Consider the following 27,804-nt stretch of genomic DNA (forward strand, 5'->3'; position numbering starts at 1 on the left):
ACGGTAGATGTTTCAAAATAGGACGAGAAAACAAGTCATTTGACAAATCCCTATATGGACCCGATGTGCGACGTAAAGTTGACTTTAAATGTAAACATAACTTTTCGTTAATTTAAAACTAAAGAAAAAAACTGATGTAAGTTACGTTAGAATAGGCAAGATCCGAGTTAGGCAGTATCCACAATGATGTCACTTCGCCTATTTTAGCAATTATGCAAAATTTTGACACATAGTGGGTCTGTAACGTTCGATAAATGCTACATCGACTCGTGAAGTAAATTCGTCTATATTTCTTTAATTTTAGCCAGTTGAAGAGGGAACAAATTCATTTTCTACTAAAATAGCCTTGAATATATATTTGATACCTTGCTCCTTGCCCAGTGATTTAGATCATTCGACATTTGTCCTTACAATCTCGTCAAAAGCAACATCACACTTTTTTTTGCTTTCCTGTCAAACAGGGATACTAGCATTTGTCCCGATATGGTACAAATATGACAATATTATTTTGGACAAGAGGAAGCGTGATTATTTATTTAAGGAATTAGTTTACATGGAGTATTTACAGTCCAGACGCCTAGAATTAACTTGCGACAAATAACAAATCCTGAGTGACATTGACAATATAACATTGGACGATGAATGACATTACCTATCGAGACAGCTCTCAACAAGTCTTCTGGTTACATGGTTTGTCAGAGTTAGATTACTGGCATAGTGAAACGTAGTGAATAAGGTGTCTCGTCTCATGAGTGATAAGAAAAGAATATTGGAAGTAAAGGATATTTAAATATTGGGAGACAGAGACTATTAGACAAATATAAATTATTTTCAAATAGTTAAGACACACAAATAATGAATATGATCTATTATTTTCAACACTGTATTCAGGTGTTTCAAAAATGTTATTTTTCCTTTCCTTTTTCTGCTGCTGCTGCTGCAACTTATCATTTGTAAACCCAACAGACAATAACTATCAGCTTTACTTTATCAACAAGACAGAATAAGTATTAAAATTAGTATTAGAATAGGACTTTAAAGGACAACACAAAGAGACATTTATTGACGCTCATATGAGAGACAGAAGAAGCTGCCCGACTTGCTTAAAATTACAACACACCTAAGAAAACAGTATAAGTGGGTCTGACAGCGAATAAAACACATTAATTACTTAATATAATATGCTTACTTGTACACTCGAATATAATAAAAAAAAAACATACCAAATAATACTGTCATTATGAATATACTAATATAAAAACTTACATTTTTTCCAGGTACCACTAAATTAACCATCAAACTTAGAGTCAGTTCAGCAACTAAGGCTAACTTTGGGAAAGGAGCAGATTTCCAAACCTCAAGATCAGTCATTTCATCCGAGGATTCCCGGTTACTAGATACTTTTTCTAATTCATTTTGAAATCGCTTCATCACTCCTGACATTGTTGCCATATGCACTCTCATCTTCAAACATTCCTTCAGCAAAAAGAAAAAAAGGATAAAAGAGTCGATTTTTGTTATGAAATGTCAGAAAGTACAAAAATGAGGCTCCAGCTTTGGAGAGAGCAACAGGCGATAGTTTCTTACAAACACACACCTGTTATCTTTAACGAACTAAAAAAAAAAAATATATATATATATGAAATTTTTTTTTAGAAAAGTAAAGAGCCATATAAAACCTAAGATGAGCAGAAACCAAGTCGTGTAGTAATTGAAAATAAAATGAACAGAAATTATATCAATGAATAAAGGAAAACCAAGACTACCGTCTTTCAGTTGTCCTTCTATCAATAGTATCATAAAAAAGACAAAAAAAAAACACACAGCTAACAGCGGTTAAAAAAAAAAGGTCGGTGAAGCCACCCTCGCTCCCAATCTCTCTAGATGACTATTTTGATGAGCTCGTAAAATATAATGTCTTTTGATTTACTTTGCTACTTCGACTTGAATAATTTATGATTTTTATAGAGGTTTAGACTCTAAAACGTTTAGGTGGTTTATGAAAAATCATTTTTACCATTCCCCCTCCCCTTCTCAACAAAATTTCAAGTCTCTGTTTCCCCAGCCGCACCCTCCGAAAGTTTCAACTGGATCCCTCAAAGTTGTCCCCAAAATATTACAGATATGAAATTTCGATACCCTGGATACGCATAGACCTATCACTTTGGACACATCACTATACACTCTCCCAGATCAACATTTGACACCTAGTTGACCTCCCCCCCCCAAAAAAAAAAACACTTGAAAGTTTGAGCTTGATCTCCCAAACCATTTTTAAGATATTGCAAATACCATATTTCGTAAACCTGGATAAATTTAGTACTCTTTGGTTATCTGCCTTTGATCATGAGAAAGTACTGTAGCCCAAAATGACACCTTTATACACAATATATAAGAAGAAGAAAGAAAAGGGGTGCTCACCTGATAGTACTTAAGAATCTTTTCATCTAAGCCAGATCGTTTCTTATCATCACCAGAGGATCGTAAGAAGGCAGTCACATGATCAAATGGAGAAAAGACCGGAGAATTGTAAGAAGATAACAAGCTCTTCAAATACTCACTCTGGATCTTGTAATTACATCGTATCTGCTCATATAAACTTGACAAACTAGCCAACTCACGCTAAAATATAGAAATAAGATTATAGAAGATATGCTTAAAAACTAAATTCGGACAGGAAACACCTTTTCAGGCATTTTCACTATTCATTATTTCAGGAAACTAAGTATTTTGTTAGCAATCCTAGTAATCGCTAGTAAAATAATGATTAGTAACAAAAATCATTCATATTGAAATATATTTTATTATTCCGATCGATCAACGTAGACAAAGCACTTTCTTTTTAGTTCAAACAATTTTTTTTTATTTATTCATTTTTTTTCTTAATGACAACTAAATAGGAGTAATTAACAACTAAATTGAAGTAATTTTAGAGTCTTCTAAAACTAAACACTAATGTCTAACAGATATGCAGCCATTTTTTCAGGGCACACTTCCGTCATAGGATGGCCTTTCCATGGTAACCTAAACTACAAAAAAGATCAACAAAAATGCATTTCAATAGCTCCAAATTCCCTATATCAGCCGTAAATCTCTTCCTCCCAAATTAATCGGTACATTTTCAGACAAAACATTTTTTTTTTCAAATATTTTTATTTTAATCGTTGGTGAATCTTGTATATAATTTTCACCTTTTATCCTTCATACTAAAGATTCTTGCTTATAAAAGTTTATGCCAAATGTTACCTCCTCTTATTTTCTACCTCTCCTCCAATACAACCAATTTTGATACAATTTACCTGAATATATTTCATTTAACCACAACGCAATTCATTTTTTATTCCATATATTTCATTTTACACGGTGACCAACATAAATGGAGTTAAATTAAGACGTTTCAAAGCGAAAATATTCGGATAGGGCTCCAAATACTTATAGACTTTCAAAGGCGTCAGACCAGCTCCTACCCTCTGTAATGATTCTTTAATCAATATGGCATAAAAATAGGACAAAGATCCTCCACGACCATTGCTAGCGCATAGGGCACCGTATCGACATTAGAGTTTAGCAGGCCTGTGGCCCACCCTTGCCGCTTACTTTACTTTCGGCGGGAACCAGACAATAATACATCCTGACCGGCACCAATGGACGATGGGATGACTGACGTAGTCCAACACTATCTTTCAGCAGCAATCTCTTCTGCAATCTTCATCCAGTCCTTATCCCAACGACGGCCGTGTCGGCAGAAGCCAACCCAAGGATCCGGGTCATTCTTGAATGTCTGCCATTCACCCTTGCCGCAGCGGTGATCCATCTCTAGGCCCCGTATTGCTAAGGAGAGCATGAACCCACTGTGCTAACCCAGATTATCAATAAAGCATTTTCTTTTGTCATAATGAAATTTCTACGAGCATATTATTTAGCAAGTATTGTTTTTTTTTTAAATCGAAAAGAGAGGAAACTCTTCTGCTTTACTGACACTGACTGACAAGAGTGGAATTAGAAACTGCTAGCAATGACGATGTTATCCAACAGAGCTAACAACTTAAAAATACACTGAAACTGAGTAGAGTCTAGATTCATTTTATTTTCAAGCTAATACAAAAGTAATTTGTATTAGTTAATGTGTCCAAATTTGTTGGCATACTGGACGATTTTGTCTAGATTTATTATATTTTAGATTTTCTGCGAGTTCAACATACTATTTTTTCAAATTAAGCACATAATAATAGGCAATGTTATAAAGTAAAGATTGCAATTAGGACCTGGCCGATATATATGTGCCAGCCGATATTATCGGGCCGATATGGCGATCAGTGTCATTATCGGTTATCGGGGTAAAAATATCAGATATCGGCCGATTTTTTTATTATTATGCGCAAAATATCTTGACGATGGCACCATATTGCCTCGGGTAATTTTTGCTTGTCCAATCCTTGAGGGGGGAGGTTGGTACCACCAGCTAAGCCTGACCAAGGTGGAGAGAGCAGCAGAGGTAAGTCAAATGAAGTCAAAGATTATTTGTTGGTAATACCTGTTAATACGCACCTGGTGCAGCAATATCCGAAATACACGATGAGTTTAAGACATACAAGTTCTACCAAAACAACTTAATATATTCTTTAAATCGCTCCTCCAATCCTAAAACCCCAGCTGCACCTCTATATCCAGTGTGCCTAGCATGTATTCGTTAGTAAGAGACCATATCATATGAATGTAAAGTTTTCATATTCATATATGAATAATTAAAATAAAATTTCCCGCTATTGAAATTTGTGCTTTGAATAATCATTTTCAATAAATATCTAACACTTCTTCCAATCATATTTTCACGTATTTGGGTTTATGTAACTAAACTGGCTAAAATAGTTTTACTGTCCAGACAAGAACTTTATTTGGTTTAATTATTTTTCTAAATATTTTGTAAATACATCTTTTTTGCATTACTTTGAATCCACAATGAATTATTGAAGCTGTTCATTGATGTGCAATAGATCAGGGAGAACCATGTGAGTATGAACAGAGAATGCACAGTTTAAACTTTTGGTTAGGTTTTTTTTCGGAGGGGAGTTTACCGGCATCATATCGGTACGATACCAATACGTCGATATCGGTATCGAACCACCGGGCCGGTATCGATATAACAAGTCGGACCCTAATTACAATTAAAGTCGTCAATAACTAACAAGTGAGCGTCTTCCTTATGGTGGTTTTCTTGAATCAATTGTTTTCTCTCCTATTTCGTATCCCCGGAACTGGAATACAGGTCCCCAAAATTAAAAAAATTTCAGACTACATCAAAAGTTTTTTAAGTATTTTAAATTCCCTGCTATTTCCTTCGAAGAATTTAATTACTTGTATCTTGTGTTTGAATTCATTGGGAGTGAAGTCAATGATTATCCAGGCCCAAAAGATTAACTACTTGGACAATTTCCTGGCAAGATGAAAATTATTTAGTGATCTAAACTTCTAACAAGTCATTACTAATTTAACGCGTTATACATCGTCAACCAAAACAAGTAGTTTTGCCCCGAAAATAATCCAATCAATGACCTCTGTTGTAATAAAATCAAGAAGAGGAAGTCTCCTCACTCCGGCACCTAACCCTTACTCACCGATCTAAAGTTAAACAGAGCCAATTACGACAACTGACGAAAATCAAAGCAAGATATATTTTCTTTTCTAGAGCTGAGCATCCATGATTTCATAGATCATGAGCTTTACCATACATTACTGTTAAGTGCATTTTTAATGAGTCAGGCCAGCCCCCCCCCTCGATTTGTTAGTGGACCTGGCCTTGCACAGTGTTTAGAGAGGATATTCAGCCATATTCTCTTTTTGATTGGGTATACATGCTAAATGTGTAGGTAAAACTGCTCGTTTTTATATTTACTTTACTCATGTTAGTTAAGTAGCCTTTCTCCATCGACTGACATCTGAGATGAAATATATCCATAAATGACTAATACTGACAACCTTTAAAAGAGCAGTATCTGCTATACATTAAAATTTCGCAGTCAAACACGTGTAGATACTCACATTAAAATTTTTGCTATGCAAGAGAATCAATTTCGTCGAGAGAGACTTTGTTTCTGTTAATTTTATCTATATAACAGAATAGTGAAATTTATCGAATATTACCTTGTTGAACATGTTCTGTAGCAAACACTACTCGCAATATTATTTGTCGTTTTTTGTTGCTAAAGCAAGAGTTTTTTTTTTATAAGTGCTGGGAGTTAAAACTGTGCCAATATAGTGGACGTTAAATTCTATAGCATTGAAGAGTATGTAAATCTTTTCCTCATTCCTTTTCTTTACCTTGCTATTTGAGTTTTGTTATAGCCCAAAATAGTTGTTTTTTGGGTTGATTCATGCTAATTAGTGCAATTATCCACAAAGTGAAAAATACCTCCTTCAAACTTCATTCAAAATTTAATTTCCTTCCACTTTGAGATATAAAATCTACTTAATTTTTACTAAGAAAAACTTTTGCTCTAAATTTTAACTCTTCTATACAAAAAAAAAAAAAAAAAAAAAAAAAAAAAAAAAAAAAAAAAAAAAAAAAAAAAAAAAAAAACTAGTAGGGGAGAGGGGGGCGAAACCATACGGGGGCGAAACCGTCCGTTGGACCTCTCGTCCAAAGTCTTTGAACTAATTCATTCAGAAAATCGCTGCTAGATGCCATTCATGTATCACACATCAGGCGGAAGTTTTGAATATTTGATGTCAAAGACAACTGAGATAAGAGGTGAAGAAGTTTTTATATACTCTCTGGAAATTTTGACACCTATCGTCCTCGTCAAATATTTTCCAAGTTATTTTAGCTACAGGTTTGTAAGTTAGAAGGATCATAAGAGGTATGTTTCCGGTATTTTCCTCGTAATTTTCATCAAGAAATGTCTGGCGGTTTCCAAAAAAAAGTAAAATTTTAAAAATGGTGTCAATAAGGGGTGACTCCGGACAAATTTTGGGGGCGACTCCAGACACATTTCGAGGTGTCCGGTTTCGCCCCATGCTGATGGAAGTATCTAATAGTCTGGAATTGGAAGTCGCAAGGGCTAGGAAATTACCAAATATTTCAATTTTATTATAGACTAGGAATAGGAATTTATTAAATTCAACTTTCAAAAAACAAAAACAATATTATGACCCAACAGAGAGCAGAGCTCGTAAGGCTGGGACAGTACAAATACAACATCTCGTCATAAAAAAGCATAAAAGATAGGAGTTAACAGAGGAGGTCACCCCAGCGCGAGAATCCCACAACTAAAGTCTATTATTCATCAATCCAGACACCCAGGCAAAGAACTATTTTTGAAGTATGTTTTCTCAAAGAAAGTCAGCTCACAAAACTTTGGGACATATCTCTCTCCGTCCTTGACATTTTAGATTTTGATTTTACAGATGTTTTGCACCTATATTCGAAAAGGGGGTGCCCCCCCGATCCAGAATTACTGAAGCGTGCTGTGAGACAAGTCTTAAATGAGAATTCATCTTTCTGATCAGCCGCGGAAGAATTTTCTTTGAAGAAGTCTACCCTTGTGGATGCCGTGAAACCCAACAAGAGTATAATGCAAGATATTGAGAAGGGTAGCCCAAGTGCAAACAATGATAATGATAGTGATCAGGAGAGTTCCAAGTTCGTTTTTACTCCCAAACAAGAGAGAGAACTTGCTATATACCTCGAAAACTGCTCAATATTGAAACACGGACTAAATCCAAATGCAACGAGAAAGTTAGCCTACCAATGGGTAACAACTCTGAAGCTCAAATTCCCACCAAGTTGAAACGTGAAAATTCGGGTATTTTTATCCTACGAATAGATGATCGGATCTTAATGAAATTTGATTTTTAGAAGAAATCCATGTCTCAGAGCTCTTACTTCAAATCCCAACCAGATCTTTTGACATTGGGGGGAGTTGGAGGAAGAAATCTTGGAAAAACACTTGGAGTGGAGGAATCGGGATGAAGCTTGGTGGATAGAATAAACAAATGTCCTTAATACATGATTGACAGAATCGTAGTGAATTCGCTCTCTTTGGGGGAGTTGGGGGGTGGGGCTCAGTGATTTGGCGAGTTTGGTGCTTCTGGACGTGCTAGGACGATGAAAATTGATAGGTGTGTCAGGGAGCTGCACAATTTGACATGATAAAGTCGTTCTCCCAGGTTCGACCATCTGGGGGGCTAAAGGGAGAGGAAAAATTAATTAAAAATATCAATTTTGATATTTAGAAGAACATCGTGACTCAGAGCTCTTGTTTTATATCCTGACCGGCATTAAGCCTCTTATTTTCCTTTTTAAATCAATCTATTGATTCATAGAATTTTGTTAGAGCTCATACCATATGATCTCTTGGCTCTTAGCTCTTCTTGCCTCGTCACAAGTGCCATATGAGCTCTTAGCTCTTGTTTTTACATAAATATCTACGGTATTTCTATGAGGGCTATCTATATGCAAAGGTTTCATCTTTTTTATCGGTTAATTTTAATTCACTAATGTTTTACATTTCCAATATCCTAAGATCTCAAATGGTTCACCCTTGGAATTACAATCACTTGGGTGACTGTAAGAAAACCATTCATTTACTTTTGATAGAAAACATTTTCTTTTAAAACTCACTTAAATTGATAAGAGACATGTCCTTTTAACTGAAAATAAAAATCGACATTAAAACTTGAAACGAAGAGAAATTATTCCATATATGAAAGGGGCTATCCCCTCCTCAATACCTTGCTCTTCGCGCTAAAGTTTTTATTGCATAAAGAGCAGTAAAGCAGTCTAGCGTAATAAAGTCTAGCAGTATAAGCAGTCTAGCGTAAAGAGCGAGGAACTGAGGAGGGAAAAGTCCCTTTCATATACGGATTATCTTCTAATCGTTTTTAGTTTTAATGTCGCTCCTTACTTTCTGTTATAATTTTTTTTTAATTTCTGAATATTTATCAACTAATGCAGGTTTGAACTTGGCTTACTGTATAAAAATTAAAATAAAACTTATATGGGGTCCCCCCTCATTACCTTGCTCTTCGCGCTAAAGCTGTTAGCACTATAAAAAAAATCCTATTCTAATTAAACAACCCCGTTTTTCAGTAGTCATATCTTGCGTAAAGAGCAAGATATTTGGGAGGAGGCAACCCTTTACTTACGAAATAATTTCTATTTGTTTTATGTTATAATGTTGGTCCTTAGTTTCAGTTAAAAAACTTGCTTTTTTTCAAATTCTGCTAGCAAATAGTAATAATTTTGCCATTGATAAAATTTTAAAAGGAAATTTTTACAGAGGGGGGGGAGCCATACCAACAGCTAGTATTATACAAATAGCTAATGCGTTGGAAACTCAACAATCTTATTTGTGCTATACATGACATTATTTAAGATAATGCTTATATAATGTTATTTATGCTATTTATGACATCATATAAGACAAGGCTTTTTGTGGGGATACAATTTTAAGGGGAAATTTTACACTGGGTGGGGGAGATGGGCCATAATTCCTAAGAAAATTTTCCCAGATAGGCCCGATAAACTCTTGCACCCGTTCTAGATGGCCATTGGTCCTTTTGCAAGTTTTCGATTTATTTTCCGCTGTATACTAGCAAATCATATACCATCATTCGTAACTTTTTACGCTCTTTTCATTTTTTTTTATTCATTTATTTCCTATAACATTTTTTAAACAGCTTCTCTATATTTTAGTCATCGTTAAAGACAAAGGAAGTAGGAAAAGGATGTAATTATGCTTTCCCAGGTCATCTCTACCAGTGAAAGGAAGTAATTAAGGTATTCCAATTATTCCGGTCAAAATACGCATAATTATCTGATTAAAAATCAGCCAATCAGAAATCAGGTCAGGCGAACCATCTCGGCCAATCAGAAAATAGCTTCTAGGGCATTATTGTTCCCATATATACTGGATCACAGAATTTAGAAGTACAATTATCTTGAAATTCTTATTGAATAAGGTTCATTTTATTTTCTATTTTATTGGTGTTTATGTGTTTAAGTGTCAAGTAAGTATTAACACCTTACCAAGGTAAGGTGTTTTTATAATAGTATTTAGCACCAGGAGAGCTATATGAAAAATGGAGGAGGCACTCTCTAATTAGAAAATGACATCCATGTAGGTTCATATAGTGAATCTTGTGTAGGAGTATAGGAACCGCAGGTACCAGGAATCATTCGGTACTTCGGGCAATACTGATAGAGTGCATTTTAACATAAACATTGTTCCCCTAGTTAATCCATTTCATCGGAACACAAACTTGCATTCTATTACAATATCTGCATGCTTCCCTGGATATAATTTTTGCCATGGATAGAATTTTAAGGGAAAATTTTACACTGGGGGAAGTGGAAATTGGATAAAAATTCCAAACCAAATTTTCGTGAAAATTGGGGGAACCTCTCCAAAATGTCAATTAATTTCCCGATTAACAGGTTTTCACACTTTTTCGGCAAAAAGTTGACTCTACAATGCATATATATTCGTAAACTAATAGATTTTCACGCTTTTTCGACACGATTTTCGTGAAAATTGGGGGGATCACTCCAAAATATCAATATATTTATAAATTAACAGGTTTTCACACTTTTAAGGGGAAATTTACACTGGGCGAGGTGGAAACTGGGCGAAATTCCTAAGCAAATTTCCGTGAAAATTGGGGGGACCTCTCCAAAATGTCAATAGATTTCCCGATTAACAGGTTTTCACGCTTTTTCGGCAAAAAGTTGACTCCACAAAAGTTGTTATTTGGAAATATGCATTTTTGCATGCTTCCCTGGATACAATTTTTGCCATGTAATTTATTTATTTTTAAAAACGTTTTTATTGGTAATAAAAATATTATTAGTTTAATTTTCAGTTTAATTGGCCCACAAATCCTTAGTGCATTACAATAGTCTACACGTTATTTTGTGCACTGAAATTCATAGCTAGCTTTTGGGAAAAACCTTATATCTCGAGAATAAAAACTGAAAAGTTAATGTCCAGAACACCAGCCGATACGCATACGCATAGGCTAAGCTCTTCTTCTCTCAAAATTTCAGTTTAAGTTGCCCAGATATTCTCAGTCTATTAAAATAGCAAAGGCATTATTTCACATAACTTTGTCTAATATTTGTAAATCCAAGGCCCTGACGCCTGTCTGGAGAAATGTGCATATTTGCCAAGAAAGCTCTCAGGGTCCTTAGATCCTTTTGCAATTTTACCGTAGGATTAAATTTTAAGGGGAAATTTTTAACCTAGGGGTGGATTGGCCAGAATTCCAAAGCAAATTTTCCCAGACAGACCCTAGAAAACCCTAGGACCACTTTAGAGGGCCAATTAAAAACACTTTGGCGTAAAGAGCAAGGTATTACGACTCTCGCATAGGTAAACCTCTGGTATGCGTAATCATTTCTTTTCTTATTAAGTATTAATGTTGCACCTAGCCCCGTGCCGTGTTGTACAATTGTGCCTATTGTATAAAAGTGTGTAGAAATGTGAAATGAGTGTCAAAATTATAGAAAACAACTTTAATTAATAATTTTAATAGCCAGTCAGGTTTCAACTTATTATATTCATAAGATTCATGATAATTTAAAAACACTGTTTTGAATTCGCAAGCAAAAAAAGGAAACTGACATTAGTTTCCTTTTTTTAGATGACCAGAGAAATTGAAACCATTGTTCGTCAAGAATCCTCGATAACGACCATGCCTGCCCCTGGACCGACCCTGAATGCCCCTGAACCGACCTTGAATGCCCCAGAACTTACCTCACCTGCCCCTGTACTGACCTCACCTGCGCCTGTACTGACCTCACCTGCGCCTGTACTGACCTCACCTGCGCCTGTACTGACCTCACCTGCGCCTGTACTGACCTCACCTGCGCCTGTACTGACCTCACCTGCCCCTGTACTGACCTCACCTGCCCCTGAACCGACCTTGACTGCCCCTAGACTGACCATGCCTGCCCCTGGACTAACCTTGACTGCCCCTGGAACACACCCGGCCTCTTTGATCGCACCTGAAGATGACTCTAGGAAACCTTCCATAACCCTTGCTGTTTCGAAGGATGTCAAAGGGAAGAAGCCAAGGAATTTCTTCACTATTTGCCGATTTTGCCACAGGTCCTTTTATAAATTGGACAAGCACTTTTTGGCGAAGAAAGGATCCTGTAGCAAAAATCCCAATGGAGAATATTGGTCAGCCAAAGAAGCAAAGGACTTGCACGAATTGGCCAAGGATGAGGTTGCAGAGAGGTTGCAGAACAAATCATATTTTTTAGCGTCCCAAGTGAGCAGCTTGATGGAAGAAAATAAAACATTACATAGTTTCTGCAAGGCATTGTCGGCTATGACCGGAATATACTTTGACCCTCTAAATCTACCGGACCGCACATTTTCGTTCGATGACAGCAGGCCAGTGACTGTACCTGCCCCCACACCAGCCACTCCTGAAGCTCCACAATCAGCCCCGGCAAGAGAGGAGACCTGTGAGTGCTGTGACTATGGCGTCAAACCCGGTGATTTCAATAAAGGGCATGACATGAGTTTCATCCTTTCAGAGAGAGCCAGGAAACGCCGGAGAGATGTCCTGATGGCCTACACAACTGAGGAGATGCCAAAAGAAGTCAGCGGTGCATCATCAGAGAGCTCGGAAATATCTGCCGGTCATGCAAAAACAAAGAACAAAAGAAGAAGAAAAGGAAGAAGAACAAAGAAGACAGGATGTTGAAAGTCGAAAAACTATAATAGTCAATAGAAATTATTAATTTCTATATAAATCATGATTACATTGTAATCATGTAATGTAATGATTACATTACATGACAAAGAGGATGAGGCCTACTGGGGGAACCTCTTTAAAAAAGACGCGCCACTAGCCTTGACCTCTTGGGTGGTGTGGAACTAAGGCACCTTTTCCAGGTCTCATTCTCAAGTCCCTCAAAACAGTTAACTCTAATTTTACTACCGAAAAGCAAACCATAAATTCAGATAAGCAAAGCAAGGAAATAACAAAAGATTAAACACTGTGTGTGTGTGTGTTCTATATAAATCATGATTACATGATTTTTTTTCATGTAATCATGTAATGTAATGATTACATTACATGACAAAGAGGATGCGACCTACTGGGGAACCTCTTTAAAAAAGTGCATCACTAGCCTTGACCTCTTGGGTGGTATGGAACTTGGGTGTGTGTGTGTGCATGTGTGGTTGTGTTTGTATGCATGTGTGGCTGTGTGTGTGCATGCGTGGCTGTGTGTGTGCATGTGTGGTTGTGTGTGTGCATGTGTGGCTGTGTGTGTGCATGTGTGTGCATGTGTGGCTGTGTGTGTGCATGTGTGGCTGTGTCTTATTCCAAGATGTTGTAGCTGTTACCAATATGTTTACCCCTGTATTTTGAAGCTGTTCCTGATCCCTTTTGTAGCTGTACCTGATCCCTTTTGGAGCTGTTTTCCCTTATTACCCCATGTTGCAGAGAAGCTGTGTTGCAGTATTCCAGTGTCCTTTTTCCTTATTACCTTTTCCCCTCGTACCTGTGTAGCCGTGGAGCCGATCCTTACCCAGTCAATATTGCGGCTGATTGTACTACATTGGCAATTCAAGAAAATTTACAAGTGACATGAGGAGGAGTTGATTCTGTTTATCTGTAATTATGTTTAGTGGGATGGCCATTTTCGGCAACCCATCGTTTTTGTAAGGGCAGATCCCCCGCCCCAAGAAGGGGAAACCCAATAAATATGTCTAAAAGCCATTGTTTACGTATAGTATCTGTTATTTTAAGTACGTATTCTTTTTTCGGGCAAAGGATTGAATTTTCTGCTGGAGAACTTTCCGCAGGGAAACTTTTGATTGGAAAGAATATTTTTGGGAGATATAATTTTAAGGGAAAATTTTACACTGGAGGGGGGGGGGGTGGTTGGCCAGAACTCCTAAGCAAATTTCCCCAGACATACTCCAGAAAGCCCTGGGGCTGTTTTAGAGGGCCCTGCTGACAGTCTGACTCAAGATCTGAGCATTTATGATTAAAAGCAGTTATTTTTAAATATATTTGAAAAAACAACCATGAGAACCTGATATTGAAGAGGTTCTCACGCTATTCTTGTTATTATATTTGAATTGATCTTTTGGTCTATTGATCTTCCCTTTTAAGTGTTCTCTGAATGTTTCAACTTACTACCAAAATTCATTCTTAAGACATGAACTTTTGACAATTGCATGCACTGTTTGAATGAATGTTTGTATTTAGTTTAAATTTTTCTTAAATTTCCCCCCAAAATTTTCATCTTCATAAAATAAGCCCTTATAGTATTCTCTCTTTCATTCTTCCACACTCAACATTTCCCCAAACGCATTCACTCAAAATTTTGAGGTAGTAATTTTGTTCAAAGTAGTTAAAAGGTCCTGAAATTACGCATTTAAGGTTGACAGCCCCCCTAGGGCATTCAGGGCAAGGGCTGTAAGTTACCCTGGGGGCTTATAGGGTTTATATAGAAAGGGTGATCGTATAAACTTCAGAGAGGGCTAATTGGATTTCTAATCAGAAGTTTTAGTGAGCTTTGTGAGATTCAGAGTGATGGGGGAGGGGGTGGATACTCCCCTACCATACTTCGTATTTTCCCGAAATGAATCAGATAAAATTATGAGATGGCTATTTGTTGTCGTGGAAACTTCAAGAAAGGCTAATTCAATTGGAAATTGAAAGGGGCCTTAAAATATACCCTTTGAGGTATCTCCCCCTCAATGTTTACAAAACAATCACAGAACCGCATAGTAGAAGTTTAAGTGTCTTCAAGTTTTATAATTTTTTGATTGCTTACAGATAAAAAATAACGACCCATAAAAAAACAAAAAAAAAATAACAAAATGAAAAATTACTGTAAATAACAAAGTCGAAATTAAAATCAAAACCAGGACATGATTTGTAATTTGCTAACAACAAAACAACTTAAAACATTTTTCACTTCTTTAAATTAATAAATAAAGAATCATTAACACGTTAAGGAATAAATAAACATCAGTATATGTATATCAAACTGACAATCTACGGTTATTTGTTGCTTTTTTTTTAGTAATATGAAAACTATGTTCTGGTCTTGAGAAGGTATGGGGGTTATCAACCCGACTCATGTTAATTTTGTTCGTTTTGAGTTTGAATAGGTTATTTGTTGTAATTTCTGTTCGATAAGAGTTCCATTCATTTGTTAATGGTGAATCGTTGTAGTTTTACGCTCGTCCGTAATAACTTTCACAAAAAGAATATATTATTCCCAAAAACAATTATGCTTTCATTGGGATTTTAAACCATTTTAAATTTTTTAATGCCATATTTTTTGCTTAATTTAAATGATTTTTCACCTACATTTCTTTTTCCAAGCTTTTTTCTTATACTTTTATCTAATTTGGTGCCCACTACTGCCAAAAATAACATAACTTAACATGGAAGCTTTTCCTCCAAAAAAGTAATTGCCAATTTTTTTTAAGTTTTTAGATAATTATTGTGTGTAAATTCCCTTTTTCCCACTTTACTTATCTCACCTATGTATTTTTTTTTGGGGGGGGGTATACTTCTCGGAGGGCGATATAATACAGTGAGGTATTTTTAATGGTGGAGGGAGTGGGGTGTACTTACAAGGGAAATTTATCCAGGAGGGAGGGTTGTAAACCAAAACCCCGTGTGGAGGTCTCGACCGATATCTTTTGTTTTGTGACAAAATCGAAAATTTTTGTGAAATGCGACAAAATGGAAAATTTTTTTCAATTGAAGATTTAAGAAAGCCCTGAAACAAAACTTAATGCTAATACCAAATTTGAAAAATAAAACTTAGCCTAGATACTGCCTTTGATCGTCAAATCCGAGCAGTGACTTACTTCCATTTCTTCTATAGTTAGGGGACTGATCTTCTCCTCTGTTTTGACTGATTTTGCAACCAAATCACACGGCAGAACGACGCTGTGCCCCAAAAACCATCCAAACGCAATCTTCACAGAGTTGACATTTAACCCATACTTTCCAATAACAGTCATCTAAAAAAAAGTACAAAATGAAGAGAACATAAAAATGACCGAGGAAAAATGTGAAAAATAACGGTAATAGAAGCGATATAAAGAATGCTTAGAGGGCGACCTCCCCGCCTCCTCTGAATCTTACAAATGCTATTTTGCCATTCCTACTTTACTGAAAACCAAATGCCATTAAAAAGATAAGTACTGAAAATTTTCAAGTGTTGTTAAAAATAAACCTTTAATTGTTGAGATTTCCAAATGGTGAAATAGTCTAGAAGGTTTAAAGATGCTCGAACCAAGGGTAATACTCCGAACCATCAGTCAAACCAAGGATAAGAGGAAACCTAAGTCTGCAAAAAGCAAAAAGAAGAAAGTTCTACGACGCAAAATCATTAGGATAAACATAAAACCTAAACGAAATGTTTTGTATTTACTTTGGCCTTAAATTCAGCGAAAAAAAAATCCATAAGATCCTAATTATATCTGTGTTCATTTTCCTTCAGTATCTTATATTTTACATACAAACCAAGTCTTCACAAAATTCTTTAGAAAAAAAAGAGTCTGTTTACTTTCCAAATAATTCAGGTTAGATCTTAGGAAACGTGGTATTCTTTTCTTAGACTCCCTTACTGTTCTATGACGACTAAATAAATTTTCAAATGGGGATAAATCAATTTATTTAGACGGTGAAGAAATGTTTTTTTTCCACTGTTTAAATAAATGAATTTATTCCCATTTGAAAATTTATTTATTTGTCATGGAACGGCAGTATGGTCTAAGAAAAGATTACCTAGTTTAAGGTATTACGTCAAAAATACGTAAATACGTATGGGGAAATGAGACCATCCAAGTGAACAGCTATAAACTCAACATTTAGTTTGAAATTAGAAGACACGGAAGGCTTTGTAACCTTCACTGGAAATTTGTTTTACTTATGGTAACATTAAAGAAGGAAATTTACATAAGATTTGAATGAACTTTATCAGTGAACTCTCTCTGAAAATAATCTAGTGAATAATCCGGAAGTTCATTATTTTGTGAATTACCCGAAAAGTTATTTATTTTTATGTATAAAAATAATAGTTTCAATTATATTATTTTAGTAATGCTACTGATGATGGCCGCTGTATATACGGTCGACTTGTGCCAGTTTTTTTTTTTTTTTTTTTTTTTTCACTGTCTAAATAATTGGATATATCAAAATTTGAATTTTTTTATTCTTAAGAAAAGTATACCTTGAATTAAATTCTAAATTTAAATCAATTGAGTTCTTTCTATAAACAAGGCTCCTACGCACTTTTAAATTCTAAAAAAGTTGAAAGAGTGACTTGCGGCGAGAAGAAAGTTACCAAAATAATATCAGTTTACAAGGTCGGAAGTACATCTTCCCAAATTCTCGAAGGTGTTATTCATCATTCCTAGATCTTTATTTTTCATTGTGCTACTCTTTCTTGTTTATTCCTATTTACTTCACATATAAAAATACAATGAATCACACCAAAAAAGGAACCTTTGATGGGCACAATATATATATATATATATATATATATATATATATATATATATATATATATATATATATATATATATATATATATATATATATATATATATATATATATAAGTTGTCAGTCTGTCTGTCGAGTGACGTCATTATAAGGATTGAGCTGTATGTCGTCATGAAGTTAGTCATCATATACCAATTCAAAAACGAATGTATTCATGCCGAAGTAGCTGAGTTGGTAAAGCGTTATGTTCCAGGTTCTAGGTCCGAGAGGTTCCAGGTTCGAACCTTGGTTTTAGCATTAATACAAAAGAAGAAAACAAAACTAAAAAAGGTAAAAATTAAAAAAAAAACTAAAAAGAAAATACTAAAAAAACTAAAAAAGCTAAAAAACTAAAAAAAAAAAACTAAAAAAAAGGTAAAAAACTAAAAACTAAAAAAGAAAAAAAAACTAAAAAAAAGGTAAAAACTACAAAAAAACTAAAAACTAATAAAACAAGAGCTAAGAGCTCATATGGCACTTCTGACGAGGCGAGAAGAGCTAAGAGCCAAGAGATCATACGGTATGAGCTCTAACAAAATTCTATGAATCAATAGATTGATTTAAAAAGGAAAATAAGAGGCTTAGTGCCGGTCAAGATTTAAAATAAGAGCTCTGAGTCACAAAGTCCTTCTAAATATCAAAATTCATTAAGATCCGATCACCCACTCGTAAGTTATAAATACCTAATTTTTTCTAATTTTTCCTCTCCCTTTTGCCCCCCAGATGGTCGAATCTGGGAAAACGACTTTATCAAGTCAAATTGTGCAGCTCCCTAACACGCCTACCAATTTTCATCGCCCTAGCACGTCCAGAAGAACCGAACTCGCCAAATCACTGAACCCCTCCCCCCAACTCCCCCAAAGAGAGCGAATCCAGTGCGATTCTGTCAATCACGTATCAAGGACATTTGTTTATTCTATCCACCAAGCTTCATCCCGATTCCTACACTCCAAGTGTTTTTCCAAGATTTCCCCCTCCAAATCCCCACAATGTCAAAAGATCTGGTCGGGATTTGATATAAGAGCTCTGAGATATGAATTCCTTCTAAATATCAAATTTCATTACGATCCGATCATCTATTCGTAAGATATAAACAGTCCAATTTTCATGTTTTCTAAGAATTCCAGTTCCCCCCTCCAACTCCCCCGAATGTCACAGGATCTGGTCGGAATTTGAAATTAGAACTTTAAAGCACAAGATCCTTCTAAATATCAAATTTCATTAAGATCTGGTCACCCTTTAGTAAGTTACAAATTCCTCAATTTTCAAAATTACCCCCCCCCCCCCAATTCCACCAAAGAGAGCAGATCCGGTCCAGTTATGTCAGTCACGTATCTTAGACAGGTTTCTATTCTTCCCATCAAGTTTCATCCTGATCTCACCGCTTTAAGTATTTTCTCAGATTTCCGGTCCCCCAACTGCCCCCCCCCAATTACGCTTGATCCGGTTGAGATTTAAAATAAGATATCGGAGTTACGAGGTCCTTCTAAATATGAAGTTTCATGAAGATCCGATCACTCCTTCGTAAGTTAAAAATACGCCATTTTTCTTATTTTTCAGAATTACCCCCCCCCCCCCCCCGCGATTGAGCGGATCCGTTCCAATTATGTAAATCACGTATGCAAGACTTCTGCTTATTTTTCCAACCAAGTTTCATCCCAATCCCTCCAATCTAAGCGTTTCCCATCATTTTAGGTTTCCCCACCCCAAACTTCCCCCAATGTCACCAGATCCGGTCAGGATTTAAAATAAGAACTTTGAGACACGATATCCTTCTAAAAATCAAATTTCATGGAGATCCAATCACCCGTTCGTAAGTTAAAAATACCTCATTTTCTCTAATTTTTCAGAATTAACCCCCCCCCCCCAACTACCCTAAAGAGAGCGGATCCGTTCTGGTTATGTCAATCATGTATCTAGGACTCGTGTTTTTTTTCCACCAAGTTTCATCCCGATCCCTCCACTCTAAGTGTTTTCCAATTTTTAGGTTTCTCCCTCCCAACTCCCCCCCCCCAATGTCACCAGATCCGGTTGGGTTTAAAACAAGAGCTATGAGCCACGATATCCTTCTAAATATCAAATTTCATTGAGATCCGATCACCCGTTCGTAAGTTAAAAATACCTCATTTTTTTTTATTTTTCAGAAATACCCCCCCCCCCCCCAACTACCCAAAAGAGAGCGGATCCGTTCCGTTTATGTCCATCATCTATCTTGGACTTGTGTTTATTTTTCCCACCATGTTTCATCCCGATCCCTCCACTCTAAGTGTTTTCCAAGTTTTAGGTTTCCCCCTCCCAACTCCCCACCCCCATCACCAAATCCGGTCGGAATTTAAAATAAGAGCTCTAAGACACGATATCCTTCTAAAGATCAAATTTCATTGAGATCCGATCACCCGTTCGTAAGTTGAAAATACCTCATTTTTCTAATTTTTAAGAATTACTCCCCCCCCCAACTACCCCAAAGAGAGCAAATCAGTTCTGATTATGTCAATCATGTATCTGGGACTTGCGCTTATTTTTCCCATCAAGTTTCATCCCGATCCCTCCACTCTTAGATCCACTTTTAGATCCAAGATTTTAGGTTTCCCCCCTCCAACTCCCCCCAATGTCATCAGACCCAGTCGGGATTTAAAATAAGAGCTCTGAGACACAATATCATTCCAAACATCAAATTTCATTAAGATCCAATCACCCGCTCATAAGTTAAAAATACTTCAATTTTTCTATTTTTTCCTAATTAACCGGCCCCTACCCCCCCCCCCCCCAGATGGTCAAATCGAGAAAACGACTATTTCTAATTTAATCTGGTCCGGTCCCTGATACGCTTGCCAAATTTCACCGTCCTAGCTTACCTGGAAGTGCCTAAAGTAGCAAAACCGGGACCGACAGACAGACCGACAGAATTGGCGACCGCTATATGTCATTTGGTTAATACCAAGTGCCATAAAAACTAAAAACTGAAAGAAAAGTAAAAAAAGGGAAAAAACTGAAAAATAAAGGAGAAAAAGAAAACTAAAAACTGGGACACAGGGAATATAAATGACGACCGGGATACTCAAAGAGAAATTACAGACTGGGACACAAATAACGACCGGGACATATAAATGACGACCGGGACACTCAAAGATAAATTACAGACCGGGACACCGGGACACAGGGAATATAAATGACGACCGGGACGCTCAAAGAGAAATTACAGACTGGTACACTGGTACACAAATGACGACCGGGATACTGGGAATATATGTTGTATATTCGCAAGTTTTACGTAGTTAAAATACGTTCATACAGAAGATTATTTTCCAGGAAAAACTATAACATTTCCGCGGTAAAGTAAGTTTTCCAGGTGTTTTCCATGTCTCGAAAATTGGTCTTTAATTTCCCAAATTTCCAAAGTTTTTCGGGACGCGTGGGAGCCCTTGTCTTGGCTAGTTAATGTTCAACATCTTCACTGCACCCACCATCTTTACTAATGATATTACCTAGGTAAGTAAACTGATCACTTGAACAATCTTCTCGTTACCATTTTCACCTCTTCACCTTCACTTATTCCCTGTCTTAGCAACTTAGTCTTCTTAACATTATTTTCAAACCTATTGTTGTACCATGAACTCTCAAAATCTCAAAGAATTCATACATTTTCAATTAATATGCTTAAATCACCAATACAATCTAAGGATAGGAGAGTTCTACTTCCCCAATTGATTCCGTGTTCTCCCATGGCCTTTGCTGTGCTCCTTAGGACAAAGTCCATCAATATGATGCATATAAATGAAGATAGAATGGAACCCTGCTTAACTCCTGAGTCCCGACTTAATACAAAATCAGCTACTAACCTCGTCTCCTACCTTAACCGCGTTAATGTTATGAAACAGTTCGTGGTAACGAAGAGTAAAAAGGAGCGAGCCGGCTCAACAGTAATCGTAAATCTAAAAAACGACGTTTTGATTTCAATGTATACATCAAGTGAGTCAAATTTTTACGCTGATTTTAAATATATAAGTTTCATCAAATTTGTGTCACCCATCAAAAGTTACGAGCCTTTGAAAAATTTGCCTTATTTTCGAAAAAAGGAGGATACACATAGAATTATAGAATCTTAATGAAAAGCACTTAATGATTCAGCGTAACACAGAACCCTACTGTAAAAGTTTCAAGCTCCTATCTGCAAAAATGTGAGTTTTGTATTTTTTGCCAGAAGAAAGATTACGGATCCGTGTTTATTTGTTTATCTAGCATTTTTTTTCCCAGGAGTGATCGTATCAATCCAGTGGTCCTAGAATGTCGTGAGAGGGCTCATTCTAACGAAAAATTAAAACTCCTAGTTCCCTTTTTAAGTGAACAAAAATTAGAGGGCAACTAGGCCCCCTCCCACGCTCATTTTTTTCCTAAAACCATCGAAACAAAATTTCAAGATAACCATTGTGTTCAGCATAGTCAAAAAATCTAATAACTATGTCTTTGAGGACGACTTAATCCCCCACAGTCCCCGGAGGAAGGGCTGCAAGTTATGAACTTTACCAATTGTTTACATATAGTATTAGTTATTGGGAAGAATACAGACGTTTTCAGGGGGGGATTTTTTCTGGTGGTAGGGAGTGGGTTACATGATAGGATCTTTCCATGGAAGAATTTATCATGGGGGAAGATAATTTCGATGAAGGGGGAGCTGGACTCTCTAGCATTATTTAAAACAAAAGAAATTAAATAAAAAAACAAAACAAGTTTTTTCAACTGAAAGTAAGGAGTAACATTAAACCTTAAAACGAAGAGAAATTACTATGTATATGAACGGGCTCGTCCCTTTTCAATGCCTTGCTATTTATGCTAAAGTATTTTTGGTAATTTCAAAAGATCTTTTTATTCTAATTAAACGGCCTTTGTGATTCAGGGGTCATTCTTATAGAATTGGAACAAAATTCATTCTTTAGTTAAAGAGCAAGGTATTGAAGAGGGAGCGAACCCCCTCATATACCGAATAAAAATATACAAATATAGAAGTGTATTGCGTCAGTTACTTTGTAAGTTACGTATATTTATTACTAAAAAGAAACGTTCTTAAAATAAAATTAAAATTTCTAGTAGACTTTTTAAGAAACCAAAAAAAATTGGCGGGCAACTAGGCCTCCTCCCCGCCCTTTTATTCTCAAAAATTGTCTGATTAAAACTTTGAGAAAGCCATTTAGACAAAAAATTAAAATTAATATGCAAATTTTGTTTTAATTATTCATGTACCGTGAGCCAAATTCAAAACCTGCATTAATTTAAAAACATTCAGAAATTAAATAGAAAAAAAAAACAAGTTTTTTCAACTGAAAGTAAGGAGCAACATTAAAACTTAGAACGAACAGAGAATTTTACGTATATGAGCGGTTTCGTCCCCTCCTCAATACCTCACTCTTTGCGCTGAAGTATTTTTTAGCAATTTTAAAAGAGCTATTTATTAAAACGACCTTTGTGATCCAGGAGTCATTCATAAAGAATAGGAACAAAATAAAACTTTAGTGCCGAGGAGGTGAGCCCCCTCATATATGTAATAAAAATATACGAATATAGAAGTTCTTTCCCTAAGTTTATTTTATAAGCTACGTATTTTTATTACTAATAAAAACGTTCGCAAATCGAATTTTAAGTTCTAGCGGCCTTTTTAAGTGACAACGAAAATTGGAGGGCATCTAGAACCCTCCCCCGCCATATTTTTTCTCAAAATCGTCCGGTCAAAACTTTGAGAAAGCCATTTAGCCAAAAAAGTAAAATTAATATGCAAATTTCGTTTTAACTATTCATGTACATTGAGCCAAAATCAAAACCTGCATTAATTCAAAAACATGAAGAAATTAAATAAAAAAAAAACAAGTTTTCTTTTAACTGAAAGTAAAGAGCGACATTACAACTTAAAACGAACAGAAATTATTCCGTATATGAAAGGGGATGTCCCCTCCTCAATACCCCACTCTTTACGCTTAAGTTTAACTCCTTCTCACAACTCTAATTTTTAAAACAATAAAACACTTTAGCGTAAAGAGTGGGGCATTGAGGAGGGGACACTCCCTGTCATACACGGAATAATTTCTGTTGGTTTTAAGTTTTAATGTCGCTCCTTACTTTCAGTTGAAAAAACTTTTTTTTTTATTTAATTCTCGTACACAGGACTAATTCTTTTAATGCACTAATCTGGCCTACCATACAAAGATCCTTTGCCAAATCTCTTCGACCGGCTGAATCAAACGCTTGGTCAGAATCCATAAAACTGAGGACTTAAGAGGTTTGATGACCTAGGCACTTCTCAAATATCAATCGAAGAGTGAAAATTTGGTCAACACATTCTCTCCCCTTCCTAAAACCACACTTTTCTTCTCTTGAAACTTTATCTACATCATCTCTAAGCCTAAAGAGTATCATCATACAAAGTAATATGTTTCCTAGAGAACTCAAGCATACTATACTATACTATACTATACTTTACCATTGTATAATATATTATGGTATAGTGCAGTATAATATGTTTGACACACAAAAAACGACACCTATCTTAGCCAAAAACCTACCTTAAGGTTTTTGAACCTACCTAATATGGTACATAGCCTGACATATATTACTGCGAAAGTATTTCCCCTCTTTTCAGTCTATTAGTATCAGCACTATTATAATCAGTCTATTTAGTATTCTTAGATTATACCTTTAAAAACCGACACAATATTGCCGGCTGGATATCAGTCAATAAAAGAGATTTTGAGCCGATGTCTGAGCTGAGAGCCACTCGAACAGGATCCGTCTCCTCCCTGTGACACCACGTCTCTATGGTAATGCTCATCAAATGTGGACAGGCGGGCACATAAATGTCAGTTAGGAGCACAAGCTTGCCAAAATCCACAGTTACATAGCGGCGAGCACCACTGTGCATTCTCTCTATTGATAATATGCATTGCTGGAAGTCCGACCGGGAAACCAAATGGCTCCAATTCCAAAGGCCATATTCCCACTGCAAAACAAAAATGTCAATATTTCCAAATTTGGAGAGTGGGTCAAAATCTAAGAAGAATAGTAGCATCAATATATTACTTAAACCCATACTTCCACGAAGGCACCTTAATTGTGAAAATCAGAGACGCCTCTTCTTCTTAGGGTCAACCGTAAAATCTATTTCGAACAAAATACAAAAAATATTGGTCATTTTGGAGTACATATATCAAACCACACACTTCTAATAACGAACTCCTAATCCTAGAAAAATCGACTAAATATGTAAAAGTTGGTCAAAAAGGTTCAGCCCATAGGAGGAGTGAAGTATTTGAGAATATCTATGTGTCAAGATAAAGGCAAAAGAACTATATTCTGAACCCCAGCTTTTTCATGGGAGACTTCTGAGCTAACATTAAGGTGAGGAAAAATCTTCCCAATCGTCCTCGTGCCCAAGTATACCCTCCTAAAATTGGGAGTGTACATGCACAAGGAGCTTTAATTACTAAGCAAAACCCAATTATGTTATTCAATCGAAAGAATTATAGCCGCTTATGCCCCTACTCAATTCCCCTACTCGAATAAAAAAAAAAGATATGCACACATAATAAGAGAACCGACAATTTCGATAACAAAATAGAGTATTTACTTTATTCCAAAACAGCGATCGCCATGGTAGTATGGCCAAAGAGCCATACTAGCCATACTAACCACACTCTATCAGAGGAGTCATATATGTCTGAAGAGGTCCATGGTGATTCTTTTAATTAGAAAAAAGAGGTATGACTGAAGAAGAAATAAAGAAAAACGCAAAAATACAACTCAATTCATTTTTAACCGTGTATTTTGAAACAAAAATTAAAAAAAGGAAAATTTTCGGCAACCTGTAGTTGTAGCATATTCTAGAGTATGAGAGTGAGCAAAATATGAGCAGCCTGAACAACAGGTTAACAACATTGAAGTTAACCTGTTATGGATGACTTTAGACCTCAAATTAAGTGTCAAACTTGCATATATGAATTCATATTTGTTTCTGGGGGAATAAAATTCGGATCAATCTTGGGGGAAATATCAATTAAGCAGGTGCAATCTCTTCACTTTACTGTCAATCTAATCATTGCCATTTTGATAAAAATTTCTTACTGCAAAATTTACTATGATAACTAAAATAAAATTCGTCTTTTAAATATAATTTCTGGATATTTGGAGCTATTCGTGACTGCCTTTAAAACGTAAATTCAAATACTGATTTGTTTTAATACCCTTGTTATAACCTACTATAGTCCAAATACACTCTTATGAAAATTACATTCTTATAGTAAATTAAACCATCTTACAAAAATTGTCAAGTAGGGTTAAAACTGAGGGAAAGTTACTTACAAGTGGCACTGACACCTTGAAAAAAAAAATTGAAAAGGCTCTTCTCCCCTCTCAAAACTTTGGAAAATTTGTTCTGGGTAGAACATTTAATTTTTCTTAAATTACTTCTACTTACTGCATAAGATGACGATTAAGTGTTATTGGTGGCTGCGCGCGTTCAATTGGGATCAGTAATGATCGGAATAAAATATTTTTTTTCTAAACAAAAAAAAAATAAAGATGAAACATTCTTACCTCACTGTGGGTTGTTGTGCGCATGCCTCGATTAGATGTGTTTTTCTCTAGTGTAGTTCCTTCAGAGGCAGAGAAAAAACTAAAACCCAACGGCTCCACTTCCATAAGGCCATTAAGCTGGCTCTCACACTGCACAAGAGACCTTGCCTCCTTCTCCGGGTCTATGTTTGACAATATCCTTTTCACACTCTGAGCTTGATCAGCTGGGGCTTGAACTGCAACAGCTTTGGAAACTATCTTGGGGTTCATGGGGGGATATGTATAGGATATGTTTTCATATGAATACTGAGATGGTGGTGATGCTTGTAGTGAATAAACAGGCCGAACTAATGGCAGTGCATATAAATCTGGCTCAAATACAAGACCGTAAAATCCATACCTGAAAAGATTAATTTTAGGATATTAAATTAGCTGATTACTAAAATACAAAAATTGGTGTTTAGTCTATGTTTACTTTACTCCATAGTAAATTGATCAGGTATCTAATATTATAACTCATTTTTTATCTCATTAAACAGTTTACCAAATTCAACCCAAGCGATCGTCTTTATTTTTTTGAGGTTGTGAATTTTGGCAGGATCGTAGGTGGCGACGGGCTGGAAATTTGATCAGCTTCTTATTACTTTAATCCTTTTTTTTTTTTTTACGATTCGAATGAGAAAAAATCAAAACTGCATAAAATTGAACTGCACCCTAGCCAGAGGTAGGGGTTGGGTGAATCCAAGCCAGGGATTCGCCATTTACTTCGAAATCTCTATCCTACATACAACCAAAGAAATGTATCCTTAAACGGAGAACACCTTGAACGATCGGATCAATAAGATCACTAACGATCCAGTCAGTGGCAAGAAATTTTGCCTCTACAACTCTGGATCCAAGAGATGGATTCAGTTTACATGGCGTCGGATTCTTCCAAATTAAGAATGCAGAATCAGCAGTCATGGAATGCGAGTCGACATAAAATCACACATCTCAGATCATGATTTTGAGTCACCCCTTTAACATAACAGTCATCACAGCCTACGCACCAAACCGTACTCACCTTACCCACAAAAAGATAAATTCTAGGATCTACTCCAGCAGACGATAGGCAGTTGCCCGAATCTAGACCAATTGTTTATTGCTGGAGGCTTTAATGTAGGAACCGGTCTCGGCTCGACCCCTAAAAGCATGCTAGTATTCCACCGCATTGCAGAGGAGAAAGCTACTCCAACGGTACGTGGCTGCTGCTGGGTATGCAAGACCATCTGTCAGTATCAAATACATTCTTTCAGCACAAGAGCGCCCACACTTTTATGAGGAAATCAAGAGATGGGAGGTCGTCCGTAGTCAACTGTAGTGTTCAGAGAAAACGACCCTGGATAAAAAAAATGGCTCAATTTATCTAACAGCTCGTGGTAACGAACTGCAGTAAGGAGCGACCCAGCTCAATAGTAACCGAAACTCTAAAAAATGGAATTTTGATACCAATAGTTAAATCAAAAGAATTACATTTTTACGCTGATTCTAAATATGTAAGCTTCATCAAGTTTATTTTTACCCATCTAAAGTAACGAGCCTGAGAAAATTTGCCTTATTTTAGAAAATAGGGGAAAACAACCCCTAACAGTCAAAGAATCTTAACGAAAATCACACCATGAGATTCAGCGTGTCAGAGAATCCTACTGTAGAAGTTTCAAGCTCCTATCTAC

At 36.1% G+C, this 27,804-nt stretch overlaps 1 protein-coding gene across 1 annotated transcript in view; it reads right to left on the minus strand.

Moving 5' to 3' along the window:
- Positions 1-27,804, minus strand: part of LOC136029578 (baculoviral IAP repeat-containing protein 6-like) — a gene marked incomplete in the record, with an annotated part of 362,481 nt that overhangs the window by 268,074 nt on the left and 66,603 nt on the right. Inside the window, 5 exon segments of the mRNA XM_065708074.1 lie at positions 1,267-1,476; positions 2,422-2,622; positions 15,855-16,010; positions 24,219-24,521; positions 26,114-26,492. Of these exon segments, the coding sequence (XP_065564146.1) occupies positions 1,267-1,476; positions 2,422-2,622; positions 15,855-16,010; positions 24,219-24,521; positions 26,114-26,492 (1,249 nt within the window).

Source organism: Artemia franciscana, chromosome 7 (assembly GCF_032884065.1).
Source record: "Artemia franciscana chromosome 7, ASM3288406v1, whole genome shotgun sequence".
Classification (NCBI taxonomy): domain Eukaryota; kingdom Metazoa; phylum Arthropoda; class Branchiopoda; order Anostraca; family Artemiidae; genus Artemia; species Artemia franciscana.